This window comes from Microtus oregoni, unplaced genomic scaffold, assembly GCF_018167655.1.
Source record: "Microtus oregoni isolate MIOR12 unplaced genomic scaffold, Mior012 000029F_ref0000214, whole genome shotgun sequence".
NCBI lineage: Eukaryota > Metazoa > Chordata > Mammalia > Rodentia > Cricetidae > Microtus > Microtus oregoni.
The window spans coordinates 9,406,666-9,434,164 of NW_024543088.1; the positions used below are offsets into that span (position 1 = coordinate 9,406,666).

Below are 27,499 nucleotides of genomic sequence, written 5' to 3' on the forward strand. Positions count from 1 at the left end.
TGGCAGAGGCAGCCACCCTCCTGGATTCTTCCCTCCCAATAAATCTCTTGAATGAGGTCTGGGTGAAGACCTTCTTTTGCCAGAGCAAAGACTGAGTGGAGCAGAGATGGCTGCAACACTTTCCCTGGGGGAACCTTTTCCTAGCAGCACCCATTTCTTTGGGGAAGCCCGAGACGGAGGAGAAGCCAGGCTGTAACACTTTTGCTGGGGAAACCTTCCCCTAAACAGAGCCAATTTGTTACACTCCCAGACCCTCTCCTGCAGGAGCAGAGCTGTTACATTGGGGAAGCCTTTCCCTAGAGCAGGGCTACAAGCTGCAACGCTTCCTGTGACCTGGGCTGTTCCCTGGCTCCTGACTGCCAGAGTGCTCTCCCACCGGAGCGTGGCTCCTGAGTGCCAGGATTCCTTTCCATCTGAGCTGCAATGCTTACTGAGGTCAGAGGTCAAGCTTCAGACATCAGTCCTCTTTCTACTGGAGGTTCCAGGGATGGAACTCAGGCCACAGGCTTGGCAGCTATCATCTCTATTGGCTCAGTCATCTTACCAACCTCCCTTTTAGTTTCTTGGTGGCCAGTTGGATTGAAACAAGAATCTAGGCTGCATAGTCCATATTCCACACTAAAAGCAACTAAAAATACGAGTGGAGCGGAGTGTGGTGGCACATGCCTGTAATCCCAGCACTCAGGAGACTTACAGGTCAGCGATCTACACAGTGAGTTCCAGGAGAGCCAAGGCCACATAGAGAGATTCTGTCTCAGAAACAAACAGATTTCCTGCGCTGCAGTGTTACCTAGGATGGTCACCAACGTGGACTGGCTGGGGTGCTTGGAGGAGGAGCAGGTGTAAAATCCGGTGTCGTTTCTTCCCACGGAGGACACAAAAGCCAACAGAATCCGGATCATGGTTCTGTTTGTGGAGTAGGTGCTCATTTCAAAGTAGCTGCCCTGGGTATTAAGGGAAGGAGAATCTGCATTCAGGTTTCCAGCGAGTGCTGGGCACCTGCTGTAAATACCAATGGAAATGTTGGTAGACCGGAGCTGGGGCAGTGAGGCATGAACCACAGGGCTCAGCAAACCCACGTAGGAGATTATTAGGAAAGGATGGGAGTAAAGGGAAGGATGTGGGGTCGACCAAGAAGGAGCAGGGAGAAAAAGGACAGCTGCTGGTGGGGTGTAGGAGAGTTGGGGCGGTGGGAGAGTGGGGGTGGGTGGGGCTGGGGGTGGTGGTCAGTATAATGTTGGAGTCCTAACAGATGGTACCATTACCTCCTCGAGGGCTTTGTTTTCTCGTTCCCAGGTTAGCCCAAACTGATAGTTCAAATGGATAGCCTTGCACCTTATCCACAAGGGTTCCCCCACTTTCAGGAACAACTGGGGCAGTGTGGTCTGAGGAGTTTCATTTAGATCTAGAAGATAAAAAAAATCCCAAATAAGAAAAAAAGTTATTATTTTTGAGGTGTTTGATTGGTCACAAAAGTCTCATGAACATTCTGAAGAGCAAAGGTGCCAAGGTCCCTGATATTACTAATCAAATGAAAATAACCTTGAGCTGAGGATGGCCCAATAGAACAGGCCAGCCTAGAGAAGCCCTGGACTTTGTTCCCAGAGCCACAGAACAAGGGTAGAAATGATGAAATAGAACAATCCTCTAGATACAGGATATCCTTTGTGGACGAAATCCCCACTTACAGAATCTATAATATTACATTTTAAATGGTATGAATGGGCCATTGAGATGACTCAGTGGGTAAAGGCACCTGTTGCCCTGCGGGACGACTTGACTTTGATACTGGGGCTCCATGATAGACTCAGAGAACAGACTCCCACAGATTGTCCTCTGACCTCCACATGCACATTACAGCACATGTGTGCGCACACACAATGAACACATGTGATAAAGTGGTGTGGAGGGTCTGGAGTGGATCCCAGTGGCAGAGCATGCACCCAGTGTCTCCGGGTTTGAGCCCAGCACCTAAATAAAGCCAAGTCAAACAAAATGCTCTGAAATAAAGAAAAAAGAATTTCTGGGGCTGGAGAGATGGCTCAGAGGTTAAGAGCCCTGGCTGCTCTTTCCAAAGGTCCTGAGTTCAATTCCCAGCAAGCACATGGTGGCTCACAACCATCTGTAATGAGATCTGGTGCCCTCTTCTGACCTGTAGGCATCCATGCAGGCAGAACACTGCATACATAAGAAATAAAAAAAAAAAAGAAAAAGAAAAAAGAAAGAATCCCTGAAATCGAGTGATTGCCTAAGGAGATGCCATCAGTCCCAGACAGCACTCCAAGGAATAGTCCTTGACAATACATTGGTGACAGTCCCCGATTACCTATAGTGAACAGCTTGGTGCATTCGCGGCCCAGTTCATTCCTCGCACAGCACCTGATGTCTGCTCCGAACAGCTCGTAAAGTACCTTTTCCTCCTTTCTGACAACAGTAGGGCTTCCTTCTTTACAGCTGCAATTAGAAGGTAAGTTTCCTTCATGAAATGTTTCCAATATAGACTTCTGACATAGCAGTGTATGCAAGACCCTGGGTTCAAAGCCACTCAGCATGCATAGGGGGGTGAAGTTACAAAGCACATCTGAAGGGATTCAAAGAAAAGAGTAGATGGAAAAATCACAAGCGTAACTGTATTCGGCTTGGGATCCCAGGGACCAGCTAGCAACTCTGTATCTAATTAAAATAATATTACACGATTACTTTAGAGCCAGATAGGGTCTCTCCACACCACCGTTCAGGTTGATCTTGACCTTACTATGTGGCTCAGGCTGGCTTCAGACTCTGAGGGGTCCTCTCGCCTCAGTTTCCTGAGTGCTGGGATTACAGGTGTGTGTCGTGACACATGCATGCTTGGTGACCTTCTTCTTTCTTTCTGGTTATCATTTAAAGGCAGGTGAAAAAGAAAAAAGGAAGAACTAAGATAGAAAACGGGATAAGAAGCATAACTGGGCTTTGACGCAGCTGAAGAGGACGGGCAGCATTTTCTCACAAGTATAGGCAAGGAACATACGGAGAGAGAGGCCATCGTCACCAGCAGGGTGAGTTCCCAGCACAAATAGGAAAAGAAAACCAAAAAAAAAGAAGTGTGCCTTCTAGGGAAGACCGCTAGGTCTCGGTAGTGTTCAGAGAGTGACATTCTCCTGCCTCCACGGGAAATGCCCCCGCATGGCTTTCCCAGGGTATAGGATAGCTTTGGGGGCTGTGCCCCTACTCGTGGCTTTCTCCACTAAATCAAATGCATTTTCCTTCAATTTTGAAGTCACCAGTTCCTATTACCCCAAAACAAATACTGTCAAACTGGTGTGACAGCATTCCAGCCGTCTTATTCTATATACGCATTCCATACATATATACCTAGGTGCACACACACGTATGTCAAACACACGCACACACAGATCAGGTCATCTTTTTTTTTTCCCATAAAACTCAAGATCACATTAATAGTATCTGAAGAACTAATTTTCCTTTTCCTTTTCCTCTTATGCTTTGTCCCATTTAATTTTCAGCAGGTACACAGTGCCGCTGACCTGACCAGTGGGGACTCTGTGGACATCAGCTCTGGCTCACATGAGAAGTGGAAGGGGACTTGCACTCTGTGCCTGGTACCTTCCAGGCTGGCTGTGTGGCTTCACATCTCAACTCACTCAGCCATCCAGGTAATCCCATTCTTCCCTTTTTAAACATCTGTCTAAACTGGGGCTAGAGAAACAGTTCAGCTGTTAAGAGCACTGGCTGCTCTTCCAGAGGACCTGGGTTCGGTTCCCAGCAATCACATAGTGGCTCACTTCTGGCATGCATACAGAGCACTTACACATTAAAAAAAAAAACAAAAACCTGGCAGGGCAGTGGTGGCACATGTCTTTAATCTCAGCACTCGGGAGGCAGAGACAGCGGATCTCTGGGAGTTCTGATAGGAATGGTCATCACGGTCAGGGTGAGGTGCGCCTTACCTCTCCTCGTGGGAACCACAGAGCACCCACTCCACAATGGGCTCTGGGACACTCTCGGATTCACAGACCAGCGCTTCCTGGTTTTCCATCTTCCTGAAGTAAGGTCTTCTCAGCACGTGCAGCTGCATATCTGAGGCATGACAACACACTACCACTTAGTACTCAAACCAGAGTCCACACCATTTCCAAACAGCTAATCTATTCCACCGCAGCAGAGTCTGGCTCCCCACTGCCCTTAGGTGACATCAGGTTTGCTGTTTGTTTGTTTGTTTGTGTGTTTATTTGTTTTGAGACAGCATCTCTATGTAGCCTTGTCTGGCCTGGAACTGATCTCATGAAACTGATCTAGGTGAAACTGATCTCGAACTCACAGAGCTCTGCCTGCCTCTGACTCCCAAGTGCTGGGATTAAAGGCATGGGCCACCATGCTGGGTATGATACAGTCTTACACATGGTCTCTTGTCAGTTTCTTGGGATTCACAAATCCATAGATGATTAAGTAAGGTGAAGCCACACAACAGAATGTAAAAGGAGAAAAAAAAATGAGCAAAACAACTGAGCTTAGCTCTTATCTAAAGTTTAAAATCTACTTTCTTCCCGTCTACAACTAGGTGCAAATTAGTACAGTGGAGAATGGTGGAAATAGAATAGGAGGGAGTTAAAACCAGAGCAGAATTAAAACGTTTAGCTTAGCCTCCCGTTCAGCCTAGACCTTTGTGTGTGTGTGTGTGTGTGTGTGCGTGCACATACACACACACACACACTCATACACACATATACATACACATCTACACACATATGCACATACATAAAATACAAATGCAAAAAATGAGTACCATTTTATTCAGCTCCTTAGGAGGGGATATTTTTGCTTTAGCTTTGCCCTTATTTATAGATGCTCTTTATAGTTTATCACTATCCATCTGTAGTTGATTGTAAACTGCAAGTCTTCTCATCCTATGGCCGTTTTCATTTTCTTTTAAATCCCAGTGACTTCCAAACTTGGTTTCAATTCTACCCTTTATTAGGGATGTCCAGGCACATCCAACTTGCACCCACCCCATAAGTATCATGGTCCTGGCACACTTACGAATGGGGACAAGACATTTGCCGACCACGTTATCATGTTGTAATATTCAAAGGTGGGACACCCCTACTTCAACAACTTTCTTTTCTGGAGTACAACATTGAACCCAGGCGTGGTGATGCATACCTGTAATCCCCAAATGTAGGAATGAGGAGATGGGGAGTTCAGAGCTAACCTGGGCTATACCTTGAGACCTTTGTAAAAGAAAGAAAAACTTTGGGGCTTTGCCTCCACATGACAATCCGTTAAGTGCCTATAATTAGAAACTGAGGCCCTGGGAGCTAATCACCATGAGTTAGGGTTCTCCAGGCAGACCCCAGGTCACTTTCCCTGTGTCACTCCTCAGAGGACCCCCCCACATTACTCTAAGCACGCCTGATTCATGAGATGCTCCTAACTGTGGGAATTTCAAGAGTTTTGCTATCTTGGATGATCTGTTTTGTTCTTTTTCAACTGAAAAAAAAAAGTAAAATTAAAAATAGCATTACGCCAGGAGTGGTGGCACACACTTTTGTCCCACACGTGGATAGCAGAGGCAGGCAGATCTCTGTGCATTCAAGGGCAGCCTGATCTACAGAGGGCCAGCCAGAAATAAAGCAAGATTCTGTATCAAAAAACTATTAATTTTCGAGAACAATAATGACGTTTGATTTGTTTGTTTGTAACCATGCCCTGCTTTTGATCATTGAGTTTATGACCCACTCCTCCATTTTGGAGTTTCCCAGTCTCTCCTGCGTACTGGAGTTGCTAGTCAAGTCTCTCCTCCATACTGGAGTGGCTAATCTCTCCTCCATCCTGGAATGGCTAGTCTCTCCTCCATATTGGAGTAGCTAGTGTCTCCTCCATACTGGACTGGCTAGTCTCTCCTCCATCCTGTACGGGCTAGCCTCTCCTCCATCCTGTATGGGCTAGCCTCTCCTCCATCCTGTATGGGCTAGCCTCTCCTCCATCCTGGAGCTGCTAGCATCCCCTCCATCCTCGAGTTGCTGGTCTCTCCTACTCTTCCTTTTCATAGCTCACCACTCAGGGAGTGCCGGAAATTTATCATTTATATTTTATTTTGGGGGTTGTTGAATCCTAAGGAACTTCCATTATGGATGGTTGCCAGCCACCAAGTAAGTGCTGGAAACTGAACCCTGTGGCCCCTGGGAAGAACAGCAAATGCTCTTGACCATTTTATTTTCATTTTTTAAAAACAGTCTTGTTTTGTAGCCCAGGCTGGCCTAGAACTCAGGCTGGAGCATCAAGCTTACAATCCTCCTGCCTCAGCTTCCCAAGTGCAGGATTATGGATGTAGAACTTGAAGTAAAAGAAACCACTGTAAATATAAGAGACACAGAAAACCTTCCACTCAGCATACACAGCTACACATGTCGTGTTGGAAGAGAGAGAGAACGCAGATGCCTATGACATTCTGTGTTCTCATTGGGCATGGATCCCATACTTAATGTCCTACAAGAGAGTTGAGGAAGTATGAAGAGGGAAGGGTGGAGGCTCAAGGCACAAAGCACAGACAGCTTTTGAGTTGTACACTTCTGGGCTGTGTTCCTACCTGCTTCAGAGGCACTGCAGGACTCCTCAGAGAAAACGGGTGAAATTGTTCTATATTTGATTTTTGTCATGCAAGCTGACTGTGTGGCCCAAGGTGATGACCCTCAGGGAACCTAGTGTAAGCCCCCTGAGCCACATAAGTGGCCAGGACCCTCCCGTGAAGACCTCTAACCACCAGGTTCCGCCCACAGAACACTCTAACTGCTGGACCCAGCCCCCATCCTACAGGGTAAAAAGCTTACTCTCCCATCGTGAAATTCCACCAAGCTCCACCCTCAAAAGCTCCACCCCGAAAAGTTCCACCCCCTTCTCAAGAAACTCTATATAAGCTTTATATCCTGTCAGCTTTCTGTTGTTTCTTGCCTGAGCTACCCTTCTGTTTTTTTCCAGGTTTTTTTTTTTCTCCTCCCAACAAATCTCTTAATGTGAGGTTTGTTGTGTGATATGGGATTCCCCTTTGTAGGCTGTGAATACCACTGGTTAATAAAGAAACTGCTTTGAGCCTATAACAAAGCAGGGCAGAACAGAGCTAGGCGGGGAAAACTAAACTGAATGCTGAGAGAAAGAAGGCCACAGGAAACAGATGCTGGAACTTTACCCGGTAAACCACAGCCTCATGGTGATACACAGATTAATGAAGATGGGTTAATTTAAGATATGAGTTAGCTAGAAATACGCTTAAGCTATTGACCAAACAGTATTGCAAATAATACGGTTTCTGTGTGATTATTTTGGGTCTGAGCTGCCATGCAGCCAGGAAACAAACAAACAGCTTTCTACAACAGTTGTGTAGTGTGACTTTGTGGCTACTGGCTTCCAGGATACTTTTCTAGCCAAGCTGTGATGCTTACACCTAGCATGTTCCCCAATGCTAGTAGCTATGACTGTAAGACCACAAGTGTCACATAGGCCCATAGTGGAGCCATGAGCAAGTGTAGACCTAGCTCTCATGGGCCCCTGAATTTGCCAGTCACAAATTATGTCAGGTGTCTGTGATCATGTCAACCTGCAGGCCAACCTCTGTGAGTGCCAAATGACACACCAGAAGGTCTCTGTCCGTTCCTGACAGGCCCCTCTGTGGCTGCACATTACCCCAGCTTTGTGCATCTGAGTCACTGGTGGAGAAGAAAGCAGCCTGGCGAGTCCTAGCAAGGTGCAGCAGGCGACTTAGCTACAATGATGTCAACTCTGAGCCCGTGGCACTGCCCCAGCCCCCAAGGACTCAAGGCTCCATGCATGCAGTCACCTCCCCAGTCACAAGGAAGAAAACAGTGTATGCTGTATGTGTTGCACGGAGTCTGCAAACATAAGGCCTGTGGGTAATGGAAGCAGGTGGGCAGAAGCCAAAGAGTCCATGCTGGTAGCATCTCTGCTGCCCACACAGCTCCCAGCTGTGTGGATATCCAACCACTCTGACAGCTTGCATTTTGCACAAACCAGCATCATCCACCGCGGTGGCCACAGGCTACATGTGGTTATTTAATTACCTCGCATGAAAGAAAATAAAGAATTTGGTTCCTGGGTTACACTAGTCAAAGTTCAATTGTTCTGCAGGGGCACGTGTTGGGTCTGTGCTGCTGGGTGGAGGAGATGGGAACAATGTCATCATGTCAGAAAGGTCTGTGAGGTCACACGAACATCTTGTAGTCCACAGGCGTGTAATTTTACTTTTTAGATAAATCAGTCTTATTTCATTTTTTTTACATGTAAGGGTGTTTGGCCTGCATATGTCTCTTCATCATGTACCTGCAGTACCCAAAGGTTAGAAGGGATTGCATCCTCTGGGACTGGAGTTACATGTGGTTGTGAGCTGCCATGAGGGTGCCTGGAATCCAATCCAGGTCCTCAACAAGTGTAACCAATGTTTTTAACTTCTGAGCCACCTATCCAGTCCAGAGATGTATTTTCATCCCCCCTTTATTACAGAAATGGGAGCTGAGTTATTTTGTCCCCATGTCAAAATATTTTCCAGTTCTTCCAGATCTGTGTTTAAAACCCCTGAGTATCTGAATTTGGTGACCCCAGCAGTGAGGAAAAAATACAATGAGTCCTGGGACACTTCCATGGGGTGCTGGAGTACCCAGTCTCAAGGTGCCCCTGTGGGGTGCTGGAGAACCCAGAAGTACCCCCGTGGGGTACTGAAGCGCCCAGTCCCAAAGTGCCCCCGGGGGGTGCTGGAGCACCCAGTCCTGATGTGCTCCCATGGGGTGCTGATGTACCCAGTGCCAAGGTGTCCCTGTGGGGTGCTGGAGCACCCACTCATGAGGTGCTCCCATGGGGTGCTGGAGTACCCAGTCCCAAGGTGCCCCCGTAGGGTGCTGGAGTACCCAGTCCCGAGGTGCCCCCGTGGGGTGCTGGAGCACCCAGTCCCGAGGCACCCCCATGGGTGCTGGAGCACCTAGTAGTGAGCTGGACTTACTTGGTATACTCACTGTGAACAGTACTGTGTAGTTGGCGGCTTCACTCTGGATATACAGTAGGTATTCGCCAGCCTGGGTCTCTGTCACGTTCAAAATGGCCATGGAAACAATTCCTCTGTGGAAAGAGAAAGGATTGGCTACTGTGGAAATCACTCAGAGCCAAAAGCATCAGGTTCACCCCGAGTCAGATGAGGCTGTGATCCTGAGGGCTGCTCTGTGGAGAACATGACTCTGGCCCTTCCCCAGCCTCAGCCTGAGTGCCTTTAGCCTGGCTGTGTCTTTTGTCCACCCTCAAAAGCGAGTTTTGACTTGGTAGGGTGAGAGGGCTAGGCATTGGGAAACCCCACAATTTTAGGTCTCTTACAAGTTTACGGAGTACTGTTAGTTATTAAAACATTTTGTAGAACTGTATCTCATATCCAATAACAAAAGGCTTATTTTGTCAGAGCAAATCAAGGTTTCAAATTACATATGTAATTTATATGTAGATAAACTTTTAAAATTAAATTATTTTGGCCGGGCAGTGGTGGTGCATGCCTTTCATCCCAGAACTCGGCAAACAGAGAGGCAGGTGAATCTCTGTGAGTCTGGGGCCAGCCTGGTCTACGGAGTGAATTCCAGGACAACCAGGGCTACACAGAGAAACCCTGTCTTGAAAAACAAAAAGCAAAACACAAACAAACAAAATAAATAAATAATAAATTATTTTATTTTCAATATTTTATTCTTGTATATCTTTTATTATTGTATATGTATGCATGTTTTGCCTGCATGTATGTATGAACACCACTTGCATGCAATGTTCACGGCGGTCAGAAGAAGGTATCAGATCTCCTGGGACTGGAGTTACAGATGGTTGTGAATGGCTGTGTGGGTGCTGGGAACCCAACCTAGATCCTCTGGAAGAGCAGCCAGTACTCTTAAACACTCATGAGTTTATTTTTTTTAGAGTAGTTTAGAATTTGTCATTCCCACCACACATCCTCAACGTTATCAATAGCTTTTTTTTGGGGGGGGGGTAGAGGCTTCAAGGCAGGCTTTCACCGTGTAAGAACCTTGGCTGTCCTGGAACTTGCTCTATAGACCAGGCTAGCCTCAAACTCACAGAGAAGCGCCTTCCTCTGACTCCCGAGGGCTGGGATTAAAGGCGTGTACCACCATGCCCAATGACATTATCAATATCTTGTGCAGGCCTAGTTTGTAGTAACTGAAGAGCTAAGGTGGCTGGGTCACCATCAGCTGATGTCCACACATGCATTCAGCGGCCTGTCGGGGCAGCATCCCTATGACTGGCAGATCCACAGTATCATGTGTCCACACCCTAATTCTACATCTAGTTCACTATTTCACCAGAGATAAGTTACAAGACACATGGATGGAAGCTGGAAGGGGATTCTGATCCCAGCCTAGTAGTCTGTGCCTATAACCTCAGCATTCTAGAGACAGAAACAGGAGAATCTTGACTTTTGCGGAAAGAAAAAAAAAGATGGGAGATTCCAAATGAATTACGTTTTATGCAGGAAATTTGGCTCTGAAATCCTTGTGGCCCACCTTACCTGTTATGTAAATCAAAGTGTGGCTGGCAGCCCAGGGAGCTGTGCTTAAAGACCCAGAGGCAAGAAATGTCCCCTGGGGTGGTGACCAGTACTTGCAGTGTGATGGACGCAGACTTGGCCACCTCCACAGTGGCAGCTTCGTACACCACCCCGGCATGGCGATGCCTTAATGTGCACCCAAGGTCTTCTGGGGATTCTGAAACCTATGGTGTAGATAGAACAATGAGAATTCAGTTTTTCTTAATATTGAGCCTGTTTCCTGCATATGCAGTGGTTTGAAAATGAAAATGGCCTCCATAGACTTATAGGGAGGGGTGCTAGTCAGGGGCGTGGCCTTGTCAGAGGAAGTGTGTCACTAAGGGTGGGCTTTGAGGCTTCAGATGCTCAAGCAAGGCCCAGACTCTCTCTCTTTCTACTGCCTGCCAGTCTCTATCTAGAACTGTCAAGTTCCTCCTCCGGCACTGTATGTGCTGGCGTGCTGCCATGCTCCCCACCATGACTGTAATGGATCAAACCTCGAAACTGTAAGCCAGCCCCAATTGACTGTTTTCCTTTAAAAGAGTTGCCATAGTTAGCTGGGAGATGGTGGTGCATACCTTTAATCCCAGCACTACGGAGGCAGAGGCAGGTGGATCTCTGTGAGTTCAAGGCCAGCCTGGTCTGCAGAGCAAGTTTCAGGACAGCTAGGGCTACACAGAGAAAATCTGTCTTGAAAAACAAAACAAAACAAAAGAGTTGCCTTCATTATGGTGTCTTTTCACAACACTAAAACCCTAAAGACAGCATACAATATCCAACTAAACTAAACTGGTACATACTAAGAAGGTATCACTGAGGCCGGGCAGTGGTGGCACATGCCTTTAGTCCCAGCACTCGGGAGGCAGAAGCAGGCAAATCGTGAGTTTGAGGCCAGCCTGGTCTACAGAGCTAGTTCCAGGACAGGATCCAAAACTACAGAGAAACCCTGTCTCAAAACAACAACAACAACAACAACAACAACAAAGAAGGTATCACTGGGTTGGACAGATGGTTCAGTGGATAAGAGCACTGACTACTCTTCCAGAAGTCCTGGGTTCAATTCCCAACACCCACATGATGAGTCACAGCTGTATGTAACTCCAGTTCCCTGGGATCTGATGCTTTCTTTTGCCTCTGAAGAAACTGCACACATAAATACTTGCAGGCAACACACACACACATTAAAAATCGAGGGATGCAAAACTAAAAACACAGTAGAGAAAAGGGGGGAAAACCTGATTAGGTAATTCACATAAGCAAAAGATGGATGGAGGTGATCCCTTCCTGTTTCTGACCACATGGAATCAACTTGCTCAAATGAAGAGCTTCTTTGACCCTGAGATGGCCACCCCAGGGTTATACCTGATTTCCGTGTAACCCTATGGATGCTGTTTAGATTGCCATCAGAGAAGGAAGTCAGAGGCTCACCAATGTGCAGTGATGGGTCGGAAGGCCAAGCTCCAGCTATGCCACGCTGAGAACATGTAAACACACACAAGCTATGGGGACTGAGCATTGTGACTCAGTGGTAGAGTTCTTTTTTAATCATTTATTTTTATTTTATACACATTAGTGTTTTTCCTGCATGTATGTCTGTGTGAGGGTGTTGGATCCTGGAGTTACAGATCGTTGTGAGCTGCCATGTGGGTGCTGGGAATTGAACCTGGGTCCTCTGAAAGAACAGTCAGTGCTCTTAACCACTAAGCCATTTCTCCATCCCCGAGTAGGAGAGTTCTTAACATGAGCAAGACCCTGTGTTCCAAACCCCGCACTAGAAAAAAAAGGGGGGGCATGAACAGAAAAACCAAAGGGCTGGAATGTAGCTCGGCCATACAGTGGATATTGGGCACACATAGACCCTTGAAGAAACGCAAAACACGAGAAGGATGAACAGGCCCAGGACAGGGGAGGACAGGCCAAGTGAAAGTGATCAAGCAGAAGCAAAAGAGAAGGCTGAAAAATGGGAAGTCCCTAGGGTGTGGGAGAGTCCATGCCCATGGAGAAGAAGTGTAAGAGTTCAAACAGCGGGGAGGAAGAGGGTGTGGAAGAGCCTGCTCCCTAAGCCGTGCCTCCCTCTGCGGGAAGAACAGCTAAACACAGACCTATCACTCTAAAGGGCACGTCTCTAGAAGGCCAGGGTCACACCCTGAGCTCAGCTCCTTTTGGGGACCAAAGGAATCCTGCTGCCCCACTCCACTATTGCTAAGGGCAGTGTCCCTGGGGTGAGCTCAGGGAGTGGGGCCCTGGGCCGTGAGGACGAATGACAAATGGCAGCTTACCACCAACACTGGGGACCAATTACAAGCCTTTTATGTCTGACCAGTGGTTTCCTATAAGGCAGCCCTCGTATTACCCAGGTCTACACACCAGCAAAAAGCTGTAGACACTGTGATCTTTCTTTACTTTCAAAACAGGATCTAGCAGCCCTTGCTGGCCTAGAACTCTCTGTAGACGAAGCTGATCGCAAACACTAAGATATCTGCTAGCCTCGGCCTTTCCTGGGATTAAGGTCAGGCACCACCACACCCACCTTCCATTTGTTTTGAGACAAAACCTCTCTACGTAGCAAAGGTTGCACACCACACCCAGATTAGATAATTTATTTATTTATTTGCTTGTTTGTTTTTTCTTTCTTCCTTCCTTTCTTTTTCTTTCTTTTGTAAAATTGAGGAACAAATAAGGCTTTGCCCAGTAGGCGTTTTGTCATTGGACCTCCCCATCACGTGATATTTCCAGGTACTACCAAATAGTCTAACATGTCTGCAGTCATCACAAAAGCCAGTAACTAAATGGTAAAAATTAAAACACATTAAAACGATCCAATCTTAATCTAAAGAACGTAGAGGATGAGGAGAAGAAGAAAAACAAAGAAGCCTAACAGCTCATCAATTAAGAGCACTGGCTGCTCTTACAGAGGATGTAGGTTTGATTCCCAGCAGCACATGGTGGCTCACAACCATCTGCCACTCCAGTTTCAAGGGATCCAATGCCCTCTTTTGAACTCCACAGCACCTTGAAAGCATATGGGGCACAGACATACACACAGGCAAAACAGTCATATGCATAAAATAAATCTAAAAAGTTAAAGATCTTTTTTTTTTCCCCCAAAAGCTGTAGAGTAAGCCCTCAAATAGACAAGAAGATGTTGAAACCCACATACATTAAAACACTTCTCATCGACGAGACTGGCAAACACGGAAAAGTCTACCAATGCATTCTGACAGTGAACCTTTGAGGAAGTGGGCACTCACACACTGCTACAGGAATTTACACCAAACAACCTTCTGGAGGGGAATTCAGCAGTGCGAGCCAGCAATCCCCACGTGACATCGATTACAGAGCTAGTGGTAATGTCAAAATATTGGAAACCATTTAAATGCTCAAACGGAGGTTAGTGAGTAAACAAACTATATAGTGGACAGGACACGGCTGTTTATTTAAAAAGGAATAAGGACACGCCCTGGGAACTGACTTGCAGTGATTTCCTGCATCACTCAAAGGGAGAAGCTTATTACAAAATTCTCCTTTTTGTGTGCGACCATGAGCGAGAAAGAGGCAGGCGTGAGACACACACGCATTTGCTTGTTTTGTACAAGGAATTGGGGGCTGATACCTGACAACTAAAAGAACCAGCTAGCTACAGGAGATAGGCAGGACTCGGTGGTAGAGATCTGAAGGAGAAACTTTTCTGAGTATATATTCCTAAAATAAAAGACATGGATACATGTGTATGCATGTGTGGGTTTAAATGCACCACACGAGTGCAGGAGCCTGCAGAGGCAAAAAGGCCTTTCTAAGAGTGCATTGGAGTCCCTGGAACTGAAATTACATATGGTTGTGAGCCACCATTTGGGTGCTGGGAATTGAACCCAGGTCCTCTGCAAAAGCAGTAAGTGTTCTTAACTGCCAACACATCTTTCCCCCTCCTGTGTCTATTTTTTTTCAGTGCTGGGGCTGGAACCCAAGGCTTCACATATCCTAGACACCTGCTCTACCACTGAGCTAAACTCATAGCCCTAAATATACCTCTAATATATATGATTTCCAGGATTCAAAATAAAATTTAAGAGTAAATAAACAGCCAGCAGCCAGAATAGCAATCTCTAATCCAAGACTTGGGAGGACTACCTATATTTGAGGCCAGCCTGAACTACATAGTTTGAGGCCAACTTGGGCTATAAAATGAGACCAGTGTCAAAGAGTGAAAGGTGGGGGAAAAAGCTATGCAACCAGGATATTGTGGAAAGGCACCAAAATGGAATATAAACCAAAGTAACTCAACTGTATTGGAAATAAATCACAAAACCATAACGAAAAGGGTAGGGGAGAAAACACTATCCTGAGTGAGGTAAGCCAGACCCAAAAAGAGGAACATGGGATGTACTCACTCATATTTGGTTTCTAGCCATAAATAAAGGACATTGAGCTTATAATTCATGTTCCTAGAGAAGCTAAATAAGGTGAATCCAAAGACAAACACATAGGCATCCTCAGGAATATTAACCTTCATCAGGCGATGAAAGGAGACAGAGACAGAGACCCACACGGGAGCACCGGACAGAAATCTCAAGGTCCAAATCAGGAGCAGAAGGAGACAGAGCACGAGCAAGGAACTCAGGACCACGAGGGTGCACCCACACACTAAGACAATGGGGATGTTCTATTGGGATCTCACCAAGGCCAGCTGGCCTAGGTCTGAAAAAGCATGGGATAAATCCGGACTAGCTGAACATAGCGGACAATGAGGAATACTGAGAATTCAAGAACAATTGCAGTGGGTTTTTGATCCTACTGCACGTACTGGCTTTGTGGGAGCCTAGGCAGTTTGAATGCTCACCTTACGAGACCTGGATAGAGGTGGGCAGTCCTTGGGCTTCCCACAGGTCAGGGAACCCTGATTGCTCTTCGAGAAGATGAGGGAGGGGGACTTGATCGGGGGAGGGGGAGGGAAATGGGAAGCGGTTGTGGGGGCGAGGCAGAAATCCTTAATAAATAAATAAATTAAAAAAAATAAAAAATAAAAAAATAAAAAAAAAAGAAAAGGGTAGGGGAGGAAAGAACTGACATACATTACAGATTGGCGCCAAATGTGCAGGCTCAAATAAACAAACAAGGCTAAGAAGAGTTCTGGACAAGGAGCTAGACATGGCTTCCTAGTCCCACAGTCTCGGGAAGATGGGTAATCACTGTGCACAGAGGCATGGTTACCAGCCACCTACTGCAGGCTTGAGCTAGCCATCAGTGCCTTGTGCTAAGTGGAGCCACATGGCAGCCAGACTGGCCCTTTAAGGCTTGGCTCATGGGGTCAGAGAACACTGCAGGTATGCAGAAAGCTAGGTCCAGACAGACACAAAAAAACTCTAAAAAAGTATGGTATGCTTAAAAAGATGCCTAGGTGCTAAAGAAAGAAAAGAAAATGGGTATAGACAGTCATAGAAAGAAAGAAAGAATTTAAAAATTATAAAATCTTTAAAGAAAGAGTAAAGTAATATATAAAAACAAGCTACATAGGGATGGCAAATATTATAACTCAGAGAGTTTGGACTTTATATGGTGCTTTGTTAATTTCAAATTTTTTGAATGCTAATGAACATAAAATAACAGCTGCTGAGAGACATTGGATTGTGGAAGGGACTGCTGAATTAAACCAGCTTAGATACTTTAGGGATGTCTTGACTCCAGAATGGAAGTCAGGAAATGTGTTGCATTGGGGAAGGGGTTGTGCTTAAATAAGTTAATTGAGATCATATTTGTTTGGGGGAAATCTCCTGAAGATCTTGTCTACAGAAATAAGAGAAAAATCCAGGAAAGTCTGCAGGACAGGTGTTGTATATGCTGACCCCTAAACATGGGTACAGCTCTGAGACTGGATGAGACATGATAAATCTTGTTGGCTACAGAGACTTCATGACTTACTGTTACATGCTATCCTTTCATATAACATGGATGGAGATTTATATTACAGTGTGGCTATGCAGTTCAAATGAACTTACAAAGTTGACAGATGGCTTTTACCAGCTCAAACATAGAACAAAAAATCATCTTTAGCTGACTTGTGCACACCACAATTCCATACTTGTGTTAATATACATATATATGTTACCCTTAAAAGTTTGTGTGCTTTCAGAAAAAAAAGGACCAGACACCAATAAAGACAAGTAGCTCAGGTGATTCAGCCTCTCAGAATGACTCTGTTACAGTTTCCTCAAAACTCTGCATCCAGAACTACTTCAAAGCTGCTAGTTGAGATGGTCTAGCTTCATGCACTACTTCACCCAGAACTTCAGATAAGTCCTGTACTTTCCATTACACACACACACACAAAAATGGACAACAAATGCTACAGCTGGTTTTCCCAGGACTTAACCATTATCCCAATTTTCTCAGGGTACTCTAAAGATGCTGTTGACCCCAAACAACAGGAAACTGTCTAGAGAACACAACACCCACATTCCCAAAAGGTGGGGTGGGTGATTTTTGGATGTTCAGTGGGTGTTTGTCATCATTTAGGGGGATTGGTTGCAAGTGTTATTGATCATAGACAGGGAGGAAACTAAGCAAAGGAGATTAGATTCAGAGATTTCATGCTAAAAAGAAAAGGGCAGAGCCGGGCGGTGGTGGCTCACGCCTTTAATCTCAGCACTCGGGAGGCAGAGGCAGGTGGATCTCTGTGAGTTCGAGACCAGCCTGGTCTACAAGAGCTAGTTCCAGGACAGGCTCCAAAACCACAGAGAAACCCTGTCTCGAAAAACCAAAAAAAAAAAAAAAAAAAAAAACAAAAACAAAAAACAAAAAAGAAAAGGGCAGGATATAGAAATCAGAGGATAAAAGGGTAGATTATTGAATCTAGTTGTTCTTGCTGTTTGTTTTGTTTTGTAAGACAGGATTTATCTGTAAAACAGCCCTAGCTCTTCTAGAATTAACTCTGTAGACCAGGCTGGCCTCAAAATTATATTTCTGCCTCTTGGGTGCTGGGATAAAAGGTATGAGCCACCACCACATGTCCAGCACATTTCTACTCTTGTTTAAAGTACTGTACCCATGCAGTTCTGTTGTAGAATATTATTTTAAGGTGTGTTATTTTTGTTTATGCTCTTAAACATTTGTTTAATGATGCAAAGATGTGTTTGATTAAATAAATTCCCCTGCAGTCAGGAGGTTGAGCCAGCAACTAGCTGACCAGAAGTTGTAGGAAGGAGCCAGGAGGAGAAGGGTTTTTAAGGAGTGGCCAGGAAAGATACAAGGACTTTTTGAGAGATGCAAGGAAGTGACCTAGGTGAGGTGCTTGCTATTCATCCTCTCTGGGAAGTAGGACTCTACCTCAACTTTTGAGTCTTTAGTTCTTTAGAAGAACAGAGATTTAAATAAGTTCCCTTAGTAGCTTTGAAAGAGTTGGTGCCTGAGGGAACAGAATTTCCTCAGTCTGCAGCTCTTGCAGCCAAACCACTGCTGGAAGCAGCAGAGTTGCAGTTGCTGACTAGGATAGCCATAGCTTAAAAGGCAGCAGCAATTACAAAAGAGTACAACACAGCTCATTGAAAGATGTAATATAAAGTTCTAGTCCTTAAAGGCTATTATTACAGCCTGTTTAGGATAATTAAAAACTGTAGGTTACTAGTTACTCATCTATATCAATCAAATTTGTGGCACGTTTTCAAGGTTAAACAAAAATAGTTTCAATAGATAAGTGGTCTTTAAACACCTCAGAAAACTACAAAATATGACATTTAAGATGTTTTAATAGCATAATGCTTTTCATGACAGCAAGACACATCTGCTCATGGCAGCATCAATTTACTTCAAAAAAAAAGGATGATGGGCATCAAACAGCTTCCTTAAGAACCTTGCTTTCAGTGTGACAAACTAGTCATCTGGGCGAGAAACTGCCCTTGCCTTGCCTGCTGACAGTGTCCTGTCCAAATTGAACAAGCAGGACACAAAAGAAGGTGACTGCTGAACTTTGCCAAGACAAAGTATGACGGTCCTTCAAAATTCCTGCTTTGTAGAAATGTCTGTTGAGAATATTCTAGGCCCATAGGCTGAAGATGGATACCCTTGGGTAACTGTCTAGGCAGTCTGTTGTTTCTGTCATTTCTATAGTTTTGGAAGTCATTTGCTCTGCATTTCCTGTTTACTCAGGTAATATTATGTCCTTCTTGGGTCTCTGATGGGGGTTGAAGGCTAAATAGTTATACCATTTTCTTTGTTAACCAAATTCAAAAAAACATACACAGAGAGATAAAGTTTATAAGATTGAGAGATAAAAAAGCTTAAGTTGTTTATCTAATAAAATGTTTTAATATCTAAAAAGATATTTTTATGATGGTAATACAAGTTATGATAGAAAGTAGTTTTGGAATAAACTTTAGATATATTAAAATAGGATGGATAATAGAGTATTTTATTTGAATATGACAGACATAAATGGACTTAGACACTAAAAATATAATTCTTACCTGATAACTGTTTTTATTGTATATAGTTTTACTATGTTAGACTTAAAACATTTCCTTTTTATTTAGACAAAAATGGGGGAATTTTGTAGGATATTTGTACACTATATAAAAATGTTTTGCTGTGATTGGGGCAATAAAAAGCTGAATGGCCAATAGTTAGGCAGAAGAGTATAGGTGGGACTTCTAGGCAGAGAGGGAACTCTGGGAAGAAGAAAGGCAGAGTCACCAGCCAGACATGGAGGAAGCAGGAAGGGCAGTATGGAGATGAGGTAATGAGCCTCATGGAAGACTGTAGATGAAAAACTCTGAGTTAATTTCAGTTATAAGAACTAGTTAGAAACAAGCCTAAGCTAAAGGCTGAACTTTTATAATTAAATAAGTCTCCTTATCATTATTTGTGGACTGGTGGTCCCAATGAGAAAGACCACAGCTGCTGCAATAAATAACTTTGGACAATAAATGTTGGATACTACACAGCAAAAGACAAAACCACTGTGTGCAGCTCTTATACACTGTTCCGCTAGTGCTCACTGGGTACTGGTCAGCACTTTTGAGCCTTGGTTATAAACTAGAATGGAATAAATGAACAAGCATATTTCAGGTATGAGCCGGGTCTCTTATTTTTTTTAAATAAAATTCTCTTTGATGTCATGATGATACCAGATTGCTATAACATTTCTTAACACTTATTCTCCATGTTTCTATCTCATTATAAACCTCTCTAGAAGCTCAAAAACTAATACCATTTTATTAATTATGATTACAGAGATTTTGGGGGGGGTTGTGAGACAGGGTTTCTCTTTGTTTTTTTTTTCTTTTTTTCTCTCTCTTTTCTTATTGAGCTCTACATTTTTCTCTGCTCCCCTCCCTGCCTCTCCCCTCCCCACTTCAACCCTCCCCCAAAGGTCCCCATGCTCCCAATTTACTCAGGAGATCTTGTCTTTTTATACTTTCTACTTCCCATGTAGATTAGATCTATGTAAGTCTCTCTTAGTGGTTGCACTATTGTCTAAATTCTCTGGGATTATGGTTTGTAGGCTGGTTTTCTTTGCTTTATGTTTAAAAACCACCTATGAGTGAGTATATATGATAATTGTCTTTCTGTGTCTGAGTTACCTCACTCAAAATAATGTTTTCTAGCTCCATCCATTTTCCTGCAAAATTCAAGATGTCTGATGTAGGAGGGTCTTCTATCTATCTGTTGCTTTCATTGGTTAATTAATAAAGAAAACTGCTTGGCCTGATAGGTCAGAACATAGGTAGGCAGGGAAGACAGAACAGAATGCTGGGAGGAGAAAAGCAGAGTCAGGCAGATGCCATGAAGCTCCAGCCCAAGATGGATACGGGTTAGAATCTTCCCAGTAAGCCATGACCCCGTAGTGATACACATATTACTAGATATGGGTTAAAGCAAGATATGAGAGTTAGCCAAGAAGAAGCTAGATATAATGGGCCAGGCAGTGTTTAAATAAATATAGTTTGTGTGTTGTTATTTTCGGGGCTAAGCTAGCTGTGTGGGAGCAGGGCGAGACGAAAAGCAGGCCTGCTCACCTCATCACTACAGATGTTGTTATTTTTTTCTGCTGTGTAGTAGTCCACGGTGTAAATGAACCACATTTTCCTTATCCATTCTTCAGTCAAGGGGCATTTAGGTTGTTTCCAGGTTCTGGCTATGACAAACAATGCTGCTGTGAACATAGTTGAGTACATGTCCGTGTGGCACAATTGAGCATCCTTTGGATATATACCCAAAAGTGGTATTACTGGGTCTTGAGGAAGGTTGTTTCCTAATTTTCTGAGAAATTGCCACACTGACATCCAAAGGAGTTGTACCAGCTTGCATTCCCATCAGCAATGCAGAAGTGTTCCCTTTTCCCCACAACCTTTCCAGCATAAGTTGTCATTGGTGATTTTGAATTTGGCCATTCTTACAGGTGTAAAAGGGAATCTCAGAGTTGTTTTGATTTGCATTTCTCTGATGACTAAAGATGTTGAGCATTTCCTTAAGTGTCTTTCAGCCATTTTAGATTCCTCTGTTGAGAGTTCTCTGTTAAGGTCTGTACTCCATTTTTTATGGGATTATGTGATCTTTTGGTGTCCAATTTCTTCAGTTCTTGAGGAGACCAGACCTCTGTCTGATGTGGGGTTGGTGAAGGTCTTTTCCCATTCTGTAGGCTGTCATTTTGTCTTGTTGACTGTGTCCTTTGCTTTACAGAAGCTTTTCAGTTTCAGGAGGTCCCATTTATTAATTGTTTCTCTCAGTGTCTGTGTTGCTGGGGTTATATTTAGGAAGTGGTCTCCTGTGCCAATGCGTTTGAGTGTACTTCCCACTTTCTCTTCTATAAGGTTCAGTGTGACTGGCTTTATGTTGAGGTCTTTGATCCATTTGGACTTGAGTTTTGTGCATGGTGATAGATATGGATCTATTTTAATTCTTCTATATTGACATCCAGGTATGCCAGCACCATTTGTTGGATATGCTTTCTTTTTTCCATTTGATATTTTTTGCTTCTTTATCAAAGATCAGGTGTTTGAAGATGTGTAGACTGATATCCGGGTCTTCTATTCAGTTCCATTGGTCCTCCTAGCTGTTCTTATGCCAGTACCAGGCTGTTTTCAGTACTTTAGCTCTGTAGTAGAGTTTGAAATCAGGGATTGTGATGCCTCCAGAAGTTCTTTTATTGCACAGGATTGTTTTGGCTATCCTGGGCTTTTTGCTTTTCCAAATGAAGTTGAGTACTGTCGGGTCTCTTATTTTAAGAGAGAGGAAAAGAAAGAAAGAAAGAAAGAAAGAAAGAAAGAAAGAAAGAAAGGAAGGGAGAGGGAGGGAAGGAGGGAGGGAAGGAAGGAAGGAAAGAAAGAAAGAAAGAAAGAAAGAAAGAAAGAAAGAGGAAGAAAGAAAGGGGTAGGCTGGAATGAACCCTCACCATGTTTTACTGAAACCGCAGTTGTCATCATTAACTTAGTGGGAGAAAGAGACACGAATGATGGAAAGTCATGTGGTAGTAGTGAGTGTTACCCTGAATGGGCTCAAGATTTCACGAATACTCAATGTCATGAGTCTGTGATGAGCTAAACAGATAACTCAGTAAGTAAATAAATAAAATGGGGGGGGGGGAACACAGCTCTTCCTCACAATATAATTCCAATTAATATATATAGAAGAAGCCAGGCATCTACCTAAGGGTACTTTGTCATTCAAAACACTACTGGACTATAGGATTTCCAAACAGATGTCTCAAGAACAAATAAGCCCTTTCATCCTCACATCGTTTTTTGGTCTCGGTCACGGTTATCACAGCAACAGAGGGCAAACTGAGATAGTGTCCCAGCAGAGTAGGTTCCATTTCAACAAGAGCCGAGGACAGGAACTCATCTTTTCCGCAGTTCACATTTGCATGGCTATTTGTTAGACTAGTTTAGGAACTACGTAGTCTTCACATGTGGTGGTTTAAAAGAAAATGGCCCCAAAGTAAGTGGCACTATTAGGAGGTGTGGCCTTGTTGGAGGAAGTATGTCACTGTGGAGACGGGCTTTGAGACCTCATAAATGCTCAAGATACTACCCACTGTCTCAGTTCACTTCTTGTTGCCTTTGGATTAAGATGTAAGGACTCTCGGCTCCAGCACCATATCTGCCTGCATGCTGCCTTGCTTCCTGACATGATGATAATGGACTGGACCTCTGAACTGTAAGCAAGTCACCGCAATTATATGCTTTCTGTGAGTTACCATAGCCATGGTGTCTCTTCACAGCAATAAAAAGATATCACATGAACATCAATAATGTCTAAGAATACTATGTTAGGATTAGGATAATAATACATGATTGATTAGTAGGGACCAAGACCAATGGACATGCAGTTTAAAGATCAATCCCCATAAGAAAGTACGTAAGCGTTGATGAGATAGCTCAGTGGTAAAGGCACTGAGTTAAACCCAGGGATCCACACGATCGGAGGTGAGAACTTTCATCATCTGATGCCCACATCTTTTGTGTCCATGATGAAACACTACTATGCTGCAATCTGCAAACCAGGAAATGATGACAGCCACATAGGCAAACATGCGGAAAAGGTGAGATTGGGTGGGATGTGTACGCTGATGGAGACTCACCAGCTGCCTGGAAACTCCGTGTGTTTATTATATACAGTTCAACAAGGAGGCAGGGGAGCTGGCTGAGGTCAGGGTCTGTGTAGGGGAGTAGTCTCAGGCTACAGTCATCAGCAGGAAGAAGCTGTGGCTAATACTTTTTGCAGACACTGCCAACAACCTTGCCATTCCCGAATCTGACCATTCTCATGAGTCTGGGGCACTGGGGTCAATGACAGTACTCATGACAATGCTACACATTTACTCAGGACATCACCTGTTCTCCCCACTATTATATGTTTAAATGCCTTAATTATTAATACGCCCGTTTGTTACAATGCCAATACCTATTTAAAAATTAAAACCAATAATGCTTCTGCCAGCAGGAAGTGGTAGGACACACCTTTAATCCCAGCAGTTAGGAGGCAGGCAGATCTCTGTGAGTTTGAGGCCAGCCTGGTCCCAGAGTGAGACCAGGACAACCAAGGCTGTTACATGGAGAAACCCTGCCTCAAACAAACAAACAAACAAAAAAACAAAAAAAAACAAAAAACAAAAAACCCCAAAACTTAAGATTATTCCTAGTCTCTGACAGTTGAAAGAGGGCAAGCCATAACATGTATTTTTCTATCTCCATGGAAGAAAACCGAGATAGTGAGTTTTATTTATTTACTTGTTGGGTGACAGTGAATTTTAAGCTGAAATGGGCATAGAGTTAGCTGACATAGTCTTAGCTGGCGTACAGAAGATTTTCAGTTCTCTGTCATGTAAGCTTCCTTCATCTGAGTGCATTCATAACCATCGATCTGACAAGGAGGCAGGTGGGAATAGCCAGGTTGGATGACTAGTATCAAAGAGAGGGGGCTGGGGAGTTGGATCAGTGATTAATTAGGGGCACTGGCTGCTCTTCCAGAGGTCCAGGTTCAGTTCCCAGCACCCCCATGGCAGCTCGTAGCCTTCTGGAATCCAAGTTACAGGGAACTGAATACCCTCTTCTTGTCTCTGTGGGCACCATGCATGCATATGGTGCACAGACATACATGCAGGTAAAAACACCCATACATACAAAACAAATAATAATAACAAACAGTAACTTTTAAAGAGAGAGGAATGGGCTGGAGAGATGGCTCAATGCTTAAGAGCGCTGGCTGCTCTTGCAGAGGACCTGGGTTGAGTTCCCAGCACCCACATGGTGGCTCACAACCATCTGTAACTCCAGTTCCGGGTGACCTGATGCCCTCTTCTGGTCTTGGTGGACACCAGAATGCATATGGTGCACACACATACATTCAGGCAAAACACTCGTACATATCAAATAAAAACAAATAAATCTGTAGAAAAGAAAAATGGAAATGTAGGCAGTGTAATGGCTCAGTGGGCAAAGGCACCTACTACAAAGCAAGAGAACCAACTTGCTCTGGTTGTCTCTGATCATCACACCAGCATGAGCACACACACACACACACACACACACACACACACACACACACGTAAGGGGAGGAGGATAGAAAGAGAGAGAAATGCTCATCACTTCTTCACACTAGGTATACATACCCTTCTAAAGCCACACCCACAAGAGAACATAGATCTTCCCATGTGCACGTGTGTATACAAACACGCTAACCCTCGATGCTGGGAGTTCAACCACAGCCTCTCACACCCTAGAATATGGTTCTTGATGTCATTGGTGACAAGGTGGTATAGGTGCTGTTGCACCCGATAAGAGGTCTGGTGCCCGCTTAATCATGACAGGTTTCAAAAACCTACAAAGTACAGTCCCTAGAGCAAAATAGAGGAAACCATATATCCATATTACTTTACCATGATATATGACGATGACTTCCCAGCTGATGAGCCATTGTTCTTATGACTGATTAAAACACACTTGATCACAGGCTGTTCTTGGTTTGTAATGGTCTCAAGAATCATTACTGACAAAACAACTGTAAAGCAAAACAAAAAAAAATGACATTAGTACACACACACACACACACACACACACACCTCAGAAAGAAAATAAGTATTTGTCTTACCACAGAACAAATACACGAAATACAATTAGGGAAAAGTGGGACAGAAAAGAATATGGGAAGTGAATTTTTATGGAAGCCAGTCTACTCTAAATGAGGAAGGGAGCTATTGAGAGTAGCATCCCATGGAGCCATCTGTAGTGATGGGAATGCTCCCCATCTGTGCTGTCCAGCATGCTGGTCATCGGCCACATGTAGCTATTAAGCTTTGGAAATGATGCTGGTGATATTGAAAAACTCATGCCATTGACTCTGGGGTCCTGTAGTAAAGAGCACTCTGTCTGTCTCTGTTCTCTCTGTGTCTGTCTGTTCCTCTGTCTCTGTCTCTCTTATGTTGGAGATCATATCAAAGACCTCAGAAAATGCATATGAAGTGAATACTCTAGCAATAAGGACTTTACAGCGAGGTATACCTCAACCCCAATCTCTCAAGCTTAGGAATTTTTAGAAACTTATTGAATTGTTCATTTATTTACTTTAATTCCATGCATACAAAGCGATGTTTTTCATGATGGCATTTTTTTGTGTGTTGAGTTTTACTTAACCTTTTTGATTAAGTCAATGCAAATATATCTGGCAGTGGGCTTAGTGGTATTGGGGCAAAAGCATGCTCTCTGGAGCGACCACTAGAACAAACTTACTTACTAAGCCCGTGGCTCACACTGCCCTAAGCAATGAGTAGACTCCAGGACACATTTAGTGCATATGTTTCTGTCACTCAGTATCTTCTACTGCCATTGAATGATGGGTTTTGACCGAGATAGGAGGTGAATCTATGTGTCCAGCCATCTCTGTCCCCTGTGATCTCAGAGTCTCAGGGATGTTATCCTTCTTTCTTGTCACACTCTCTAATGCTTTTTACTCTCCAGTCTTCTTTGAAATGTGACTTTGCCAGGTATGGTGATGAATGTCTTTAATCCCAGCACTCGGGAGGCAGAGACAAGTGGATCTCTGAGTTTGAGGCCAGCCTGGTCTATAGAGCTCACTCTAGGCCAACCAAGGCTACATAGTGAGACACGGTGTTAAAAAAAAAAACAAACAGTAAAACAAGAACAACCATGACATTATAGTCTAGTTTACTTAGGTTGTACACATTAAACCATCTAACTTTGGAAATGTGTGTGTGTGTGTGTGTGTGTGTGTATGTGTGTGTGTAACATATATATATATATATAACACTACACAACTACCCTGACATACACACTCATATTGTTAGCAAATTTTTCATTTATCCTCCAAAGTTTCCTGTTTCAGAGAGGTGCTCTCCTCTGGTACTCCTGTACTGTGATAGACATGGGATACCAGCTGTGTCACATTCTCAACAACATCTGCTACAATGAGACCTTCAGCTTTTCTAGTATTTTACATTTTATCATTTTTATGTGTATGCTGGCACATCCCTATGTGTGTGCCACAAGTCAGGCAGCTGAACTTCTGTGGCAAAAACTTTACCCGCTGGATCATCTTCTGCCTACAAGACTTTCCTCTTCATAGGGCAGTAGGTGTGTCCTCTCACTGTGGCTTTTCTTCTACCTTTTTCATTATTGAGACAGTGCTTGCTCAGTACCCCTTGCTAGCCACAGAATTCTGCCTTAGGCTCTCGGGAGCTGGAGTGACAGATGCGAGCCATACATGGACACACTATGATTTCAATTGCCCTGTTGAATTATAACATCTGGTATGCAGCCACTTTAAAAAATATTCTCTAATTTCTTTCACTTCAGATATTTTGACCAAGTCAAGCTTTTTAAGATTTTTATTTAATTTTAAAAAGCTGAATGTAAATGTAATACATGATGCTTTTCACATCTGAACATTCTGCAGTCACACTGCAGTTTGGGTTTTTGATCTTGGCTTCCCTGGTGGTCTCACCGAGGTTCATTGGTTTAACTGATCTTTTATGAATATTGGTTACATTGCCTTTTCACCATTGTTTTGCTTCTCTTGTTCACTGATTTTAATTCTGGTGATGATTATTTTCTTTATTTTGCTCAAACAGAGCTTGTGGTAGGTAGTTTGAATGTAATTGGCCCCATAAGATCATAGGGAGCAGCACTATTAGGAGATATGGCTCTGTAGGTTGGAATATATGACTTAGTTAGAAGAAGTGTGTCATTGTAGGGGTAGGCTTTGGAGTCTCCTATGCTCAAGCTACCCCCAGTGTGACAGTGCACTTCCTGTTGGCTGTGGATCAAGATGTAGAACTCTCAGCTCCTTCTCCAGCACCATGATTGTTTGCACACCACCATGTCCCAACATGATGATAATGGACTGAACCTCTGAAACTGTTAGCCATCCCAATTAAATGTCTTCCTTTATAAGAGTTGTTGTGGTCATGGT

General features: G+C 43.9%; 1 protein-coding gene across 1 annotated transcript in view; it reads right to left on the reverse strand.

Moving 5' to 3' along the window:
- The window catches only part of Flt3 (fms related receptor tyrosine kinase 3), a 96,106-nt gene that overhangs the window by 44,088 nt on the left and 24,519 nt on the right, over positions 1-27,499 (reverse strand). Inside the window, exons 2-8 of the mRNA XM_041678151.1 lie at positions 24,951-25,072; positions 10,565-10,767; positions 9,008-9,123; positions 3,951-4,080; positions 2,327-2,454; positions 1,266-1,405; positions 791-944 (exon numbers count right to left, since the gene is read on the reverse strand). Coding sequence (XP_041534085.1) covers positions 791-944; positions 1,266-1,405; positions 2,327-2,454; positions 3,951-4,080; positions 9,008-9,123; positions 10,565-10,767; positions 24,951-25,072 — 993 coding nt within the window. The remainder of the gene's footprint in view (positions 1-790; positions 945-1,265; positions 1,406-2,326; positions 2,455-3,950; positions 4,081-9,007; positions 9,124-10,564; positions 10,768-24,950; positions 25,073-27,499) is intronic.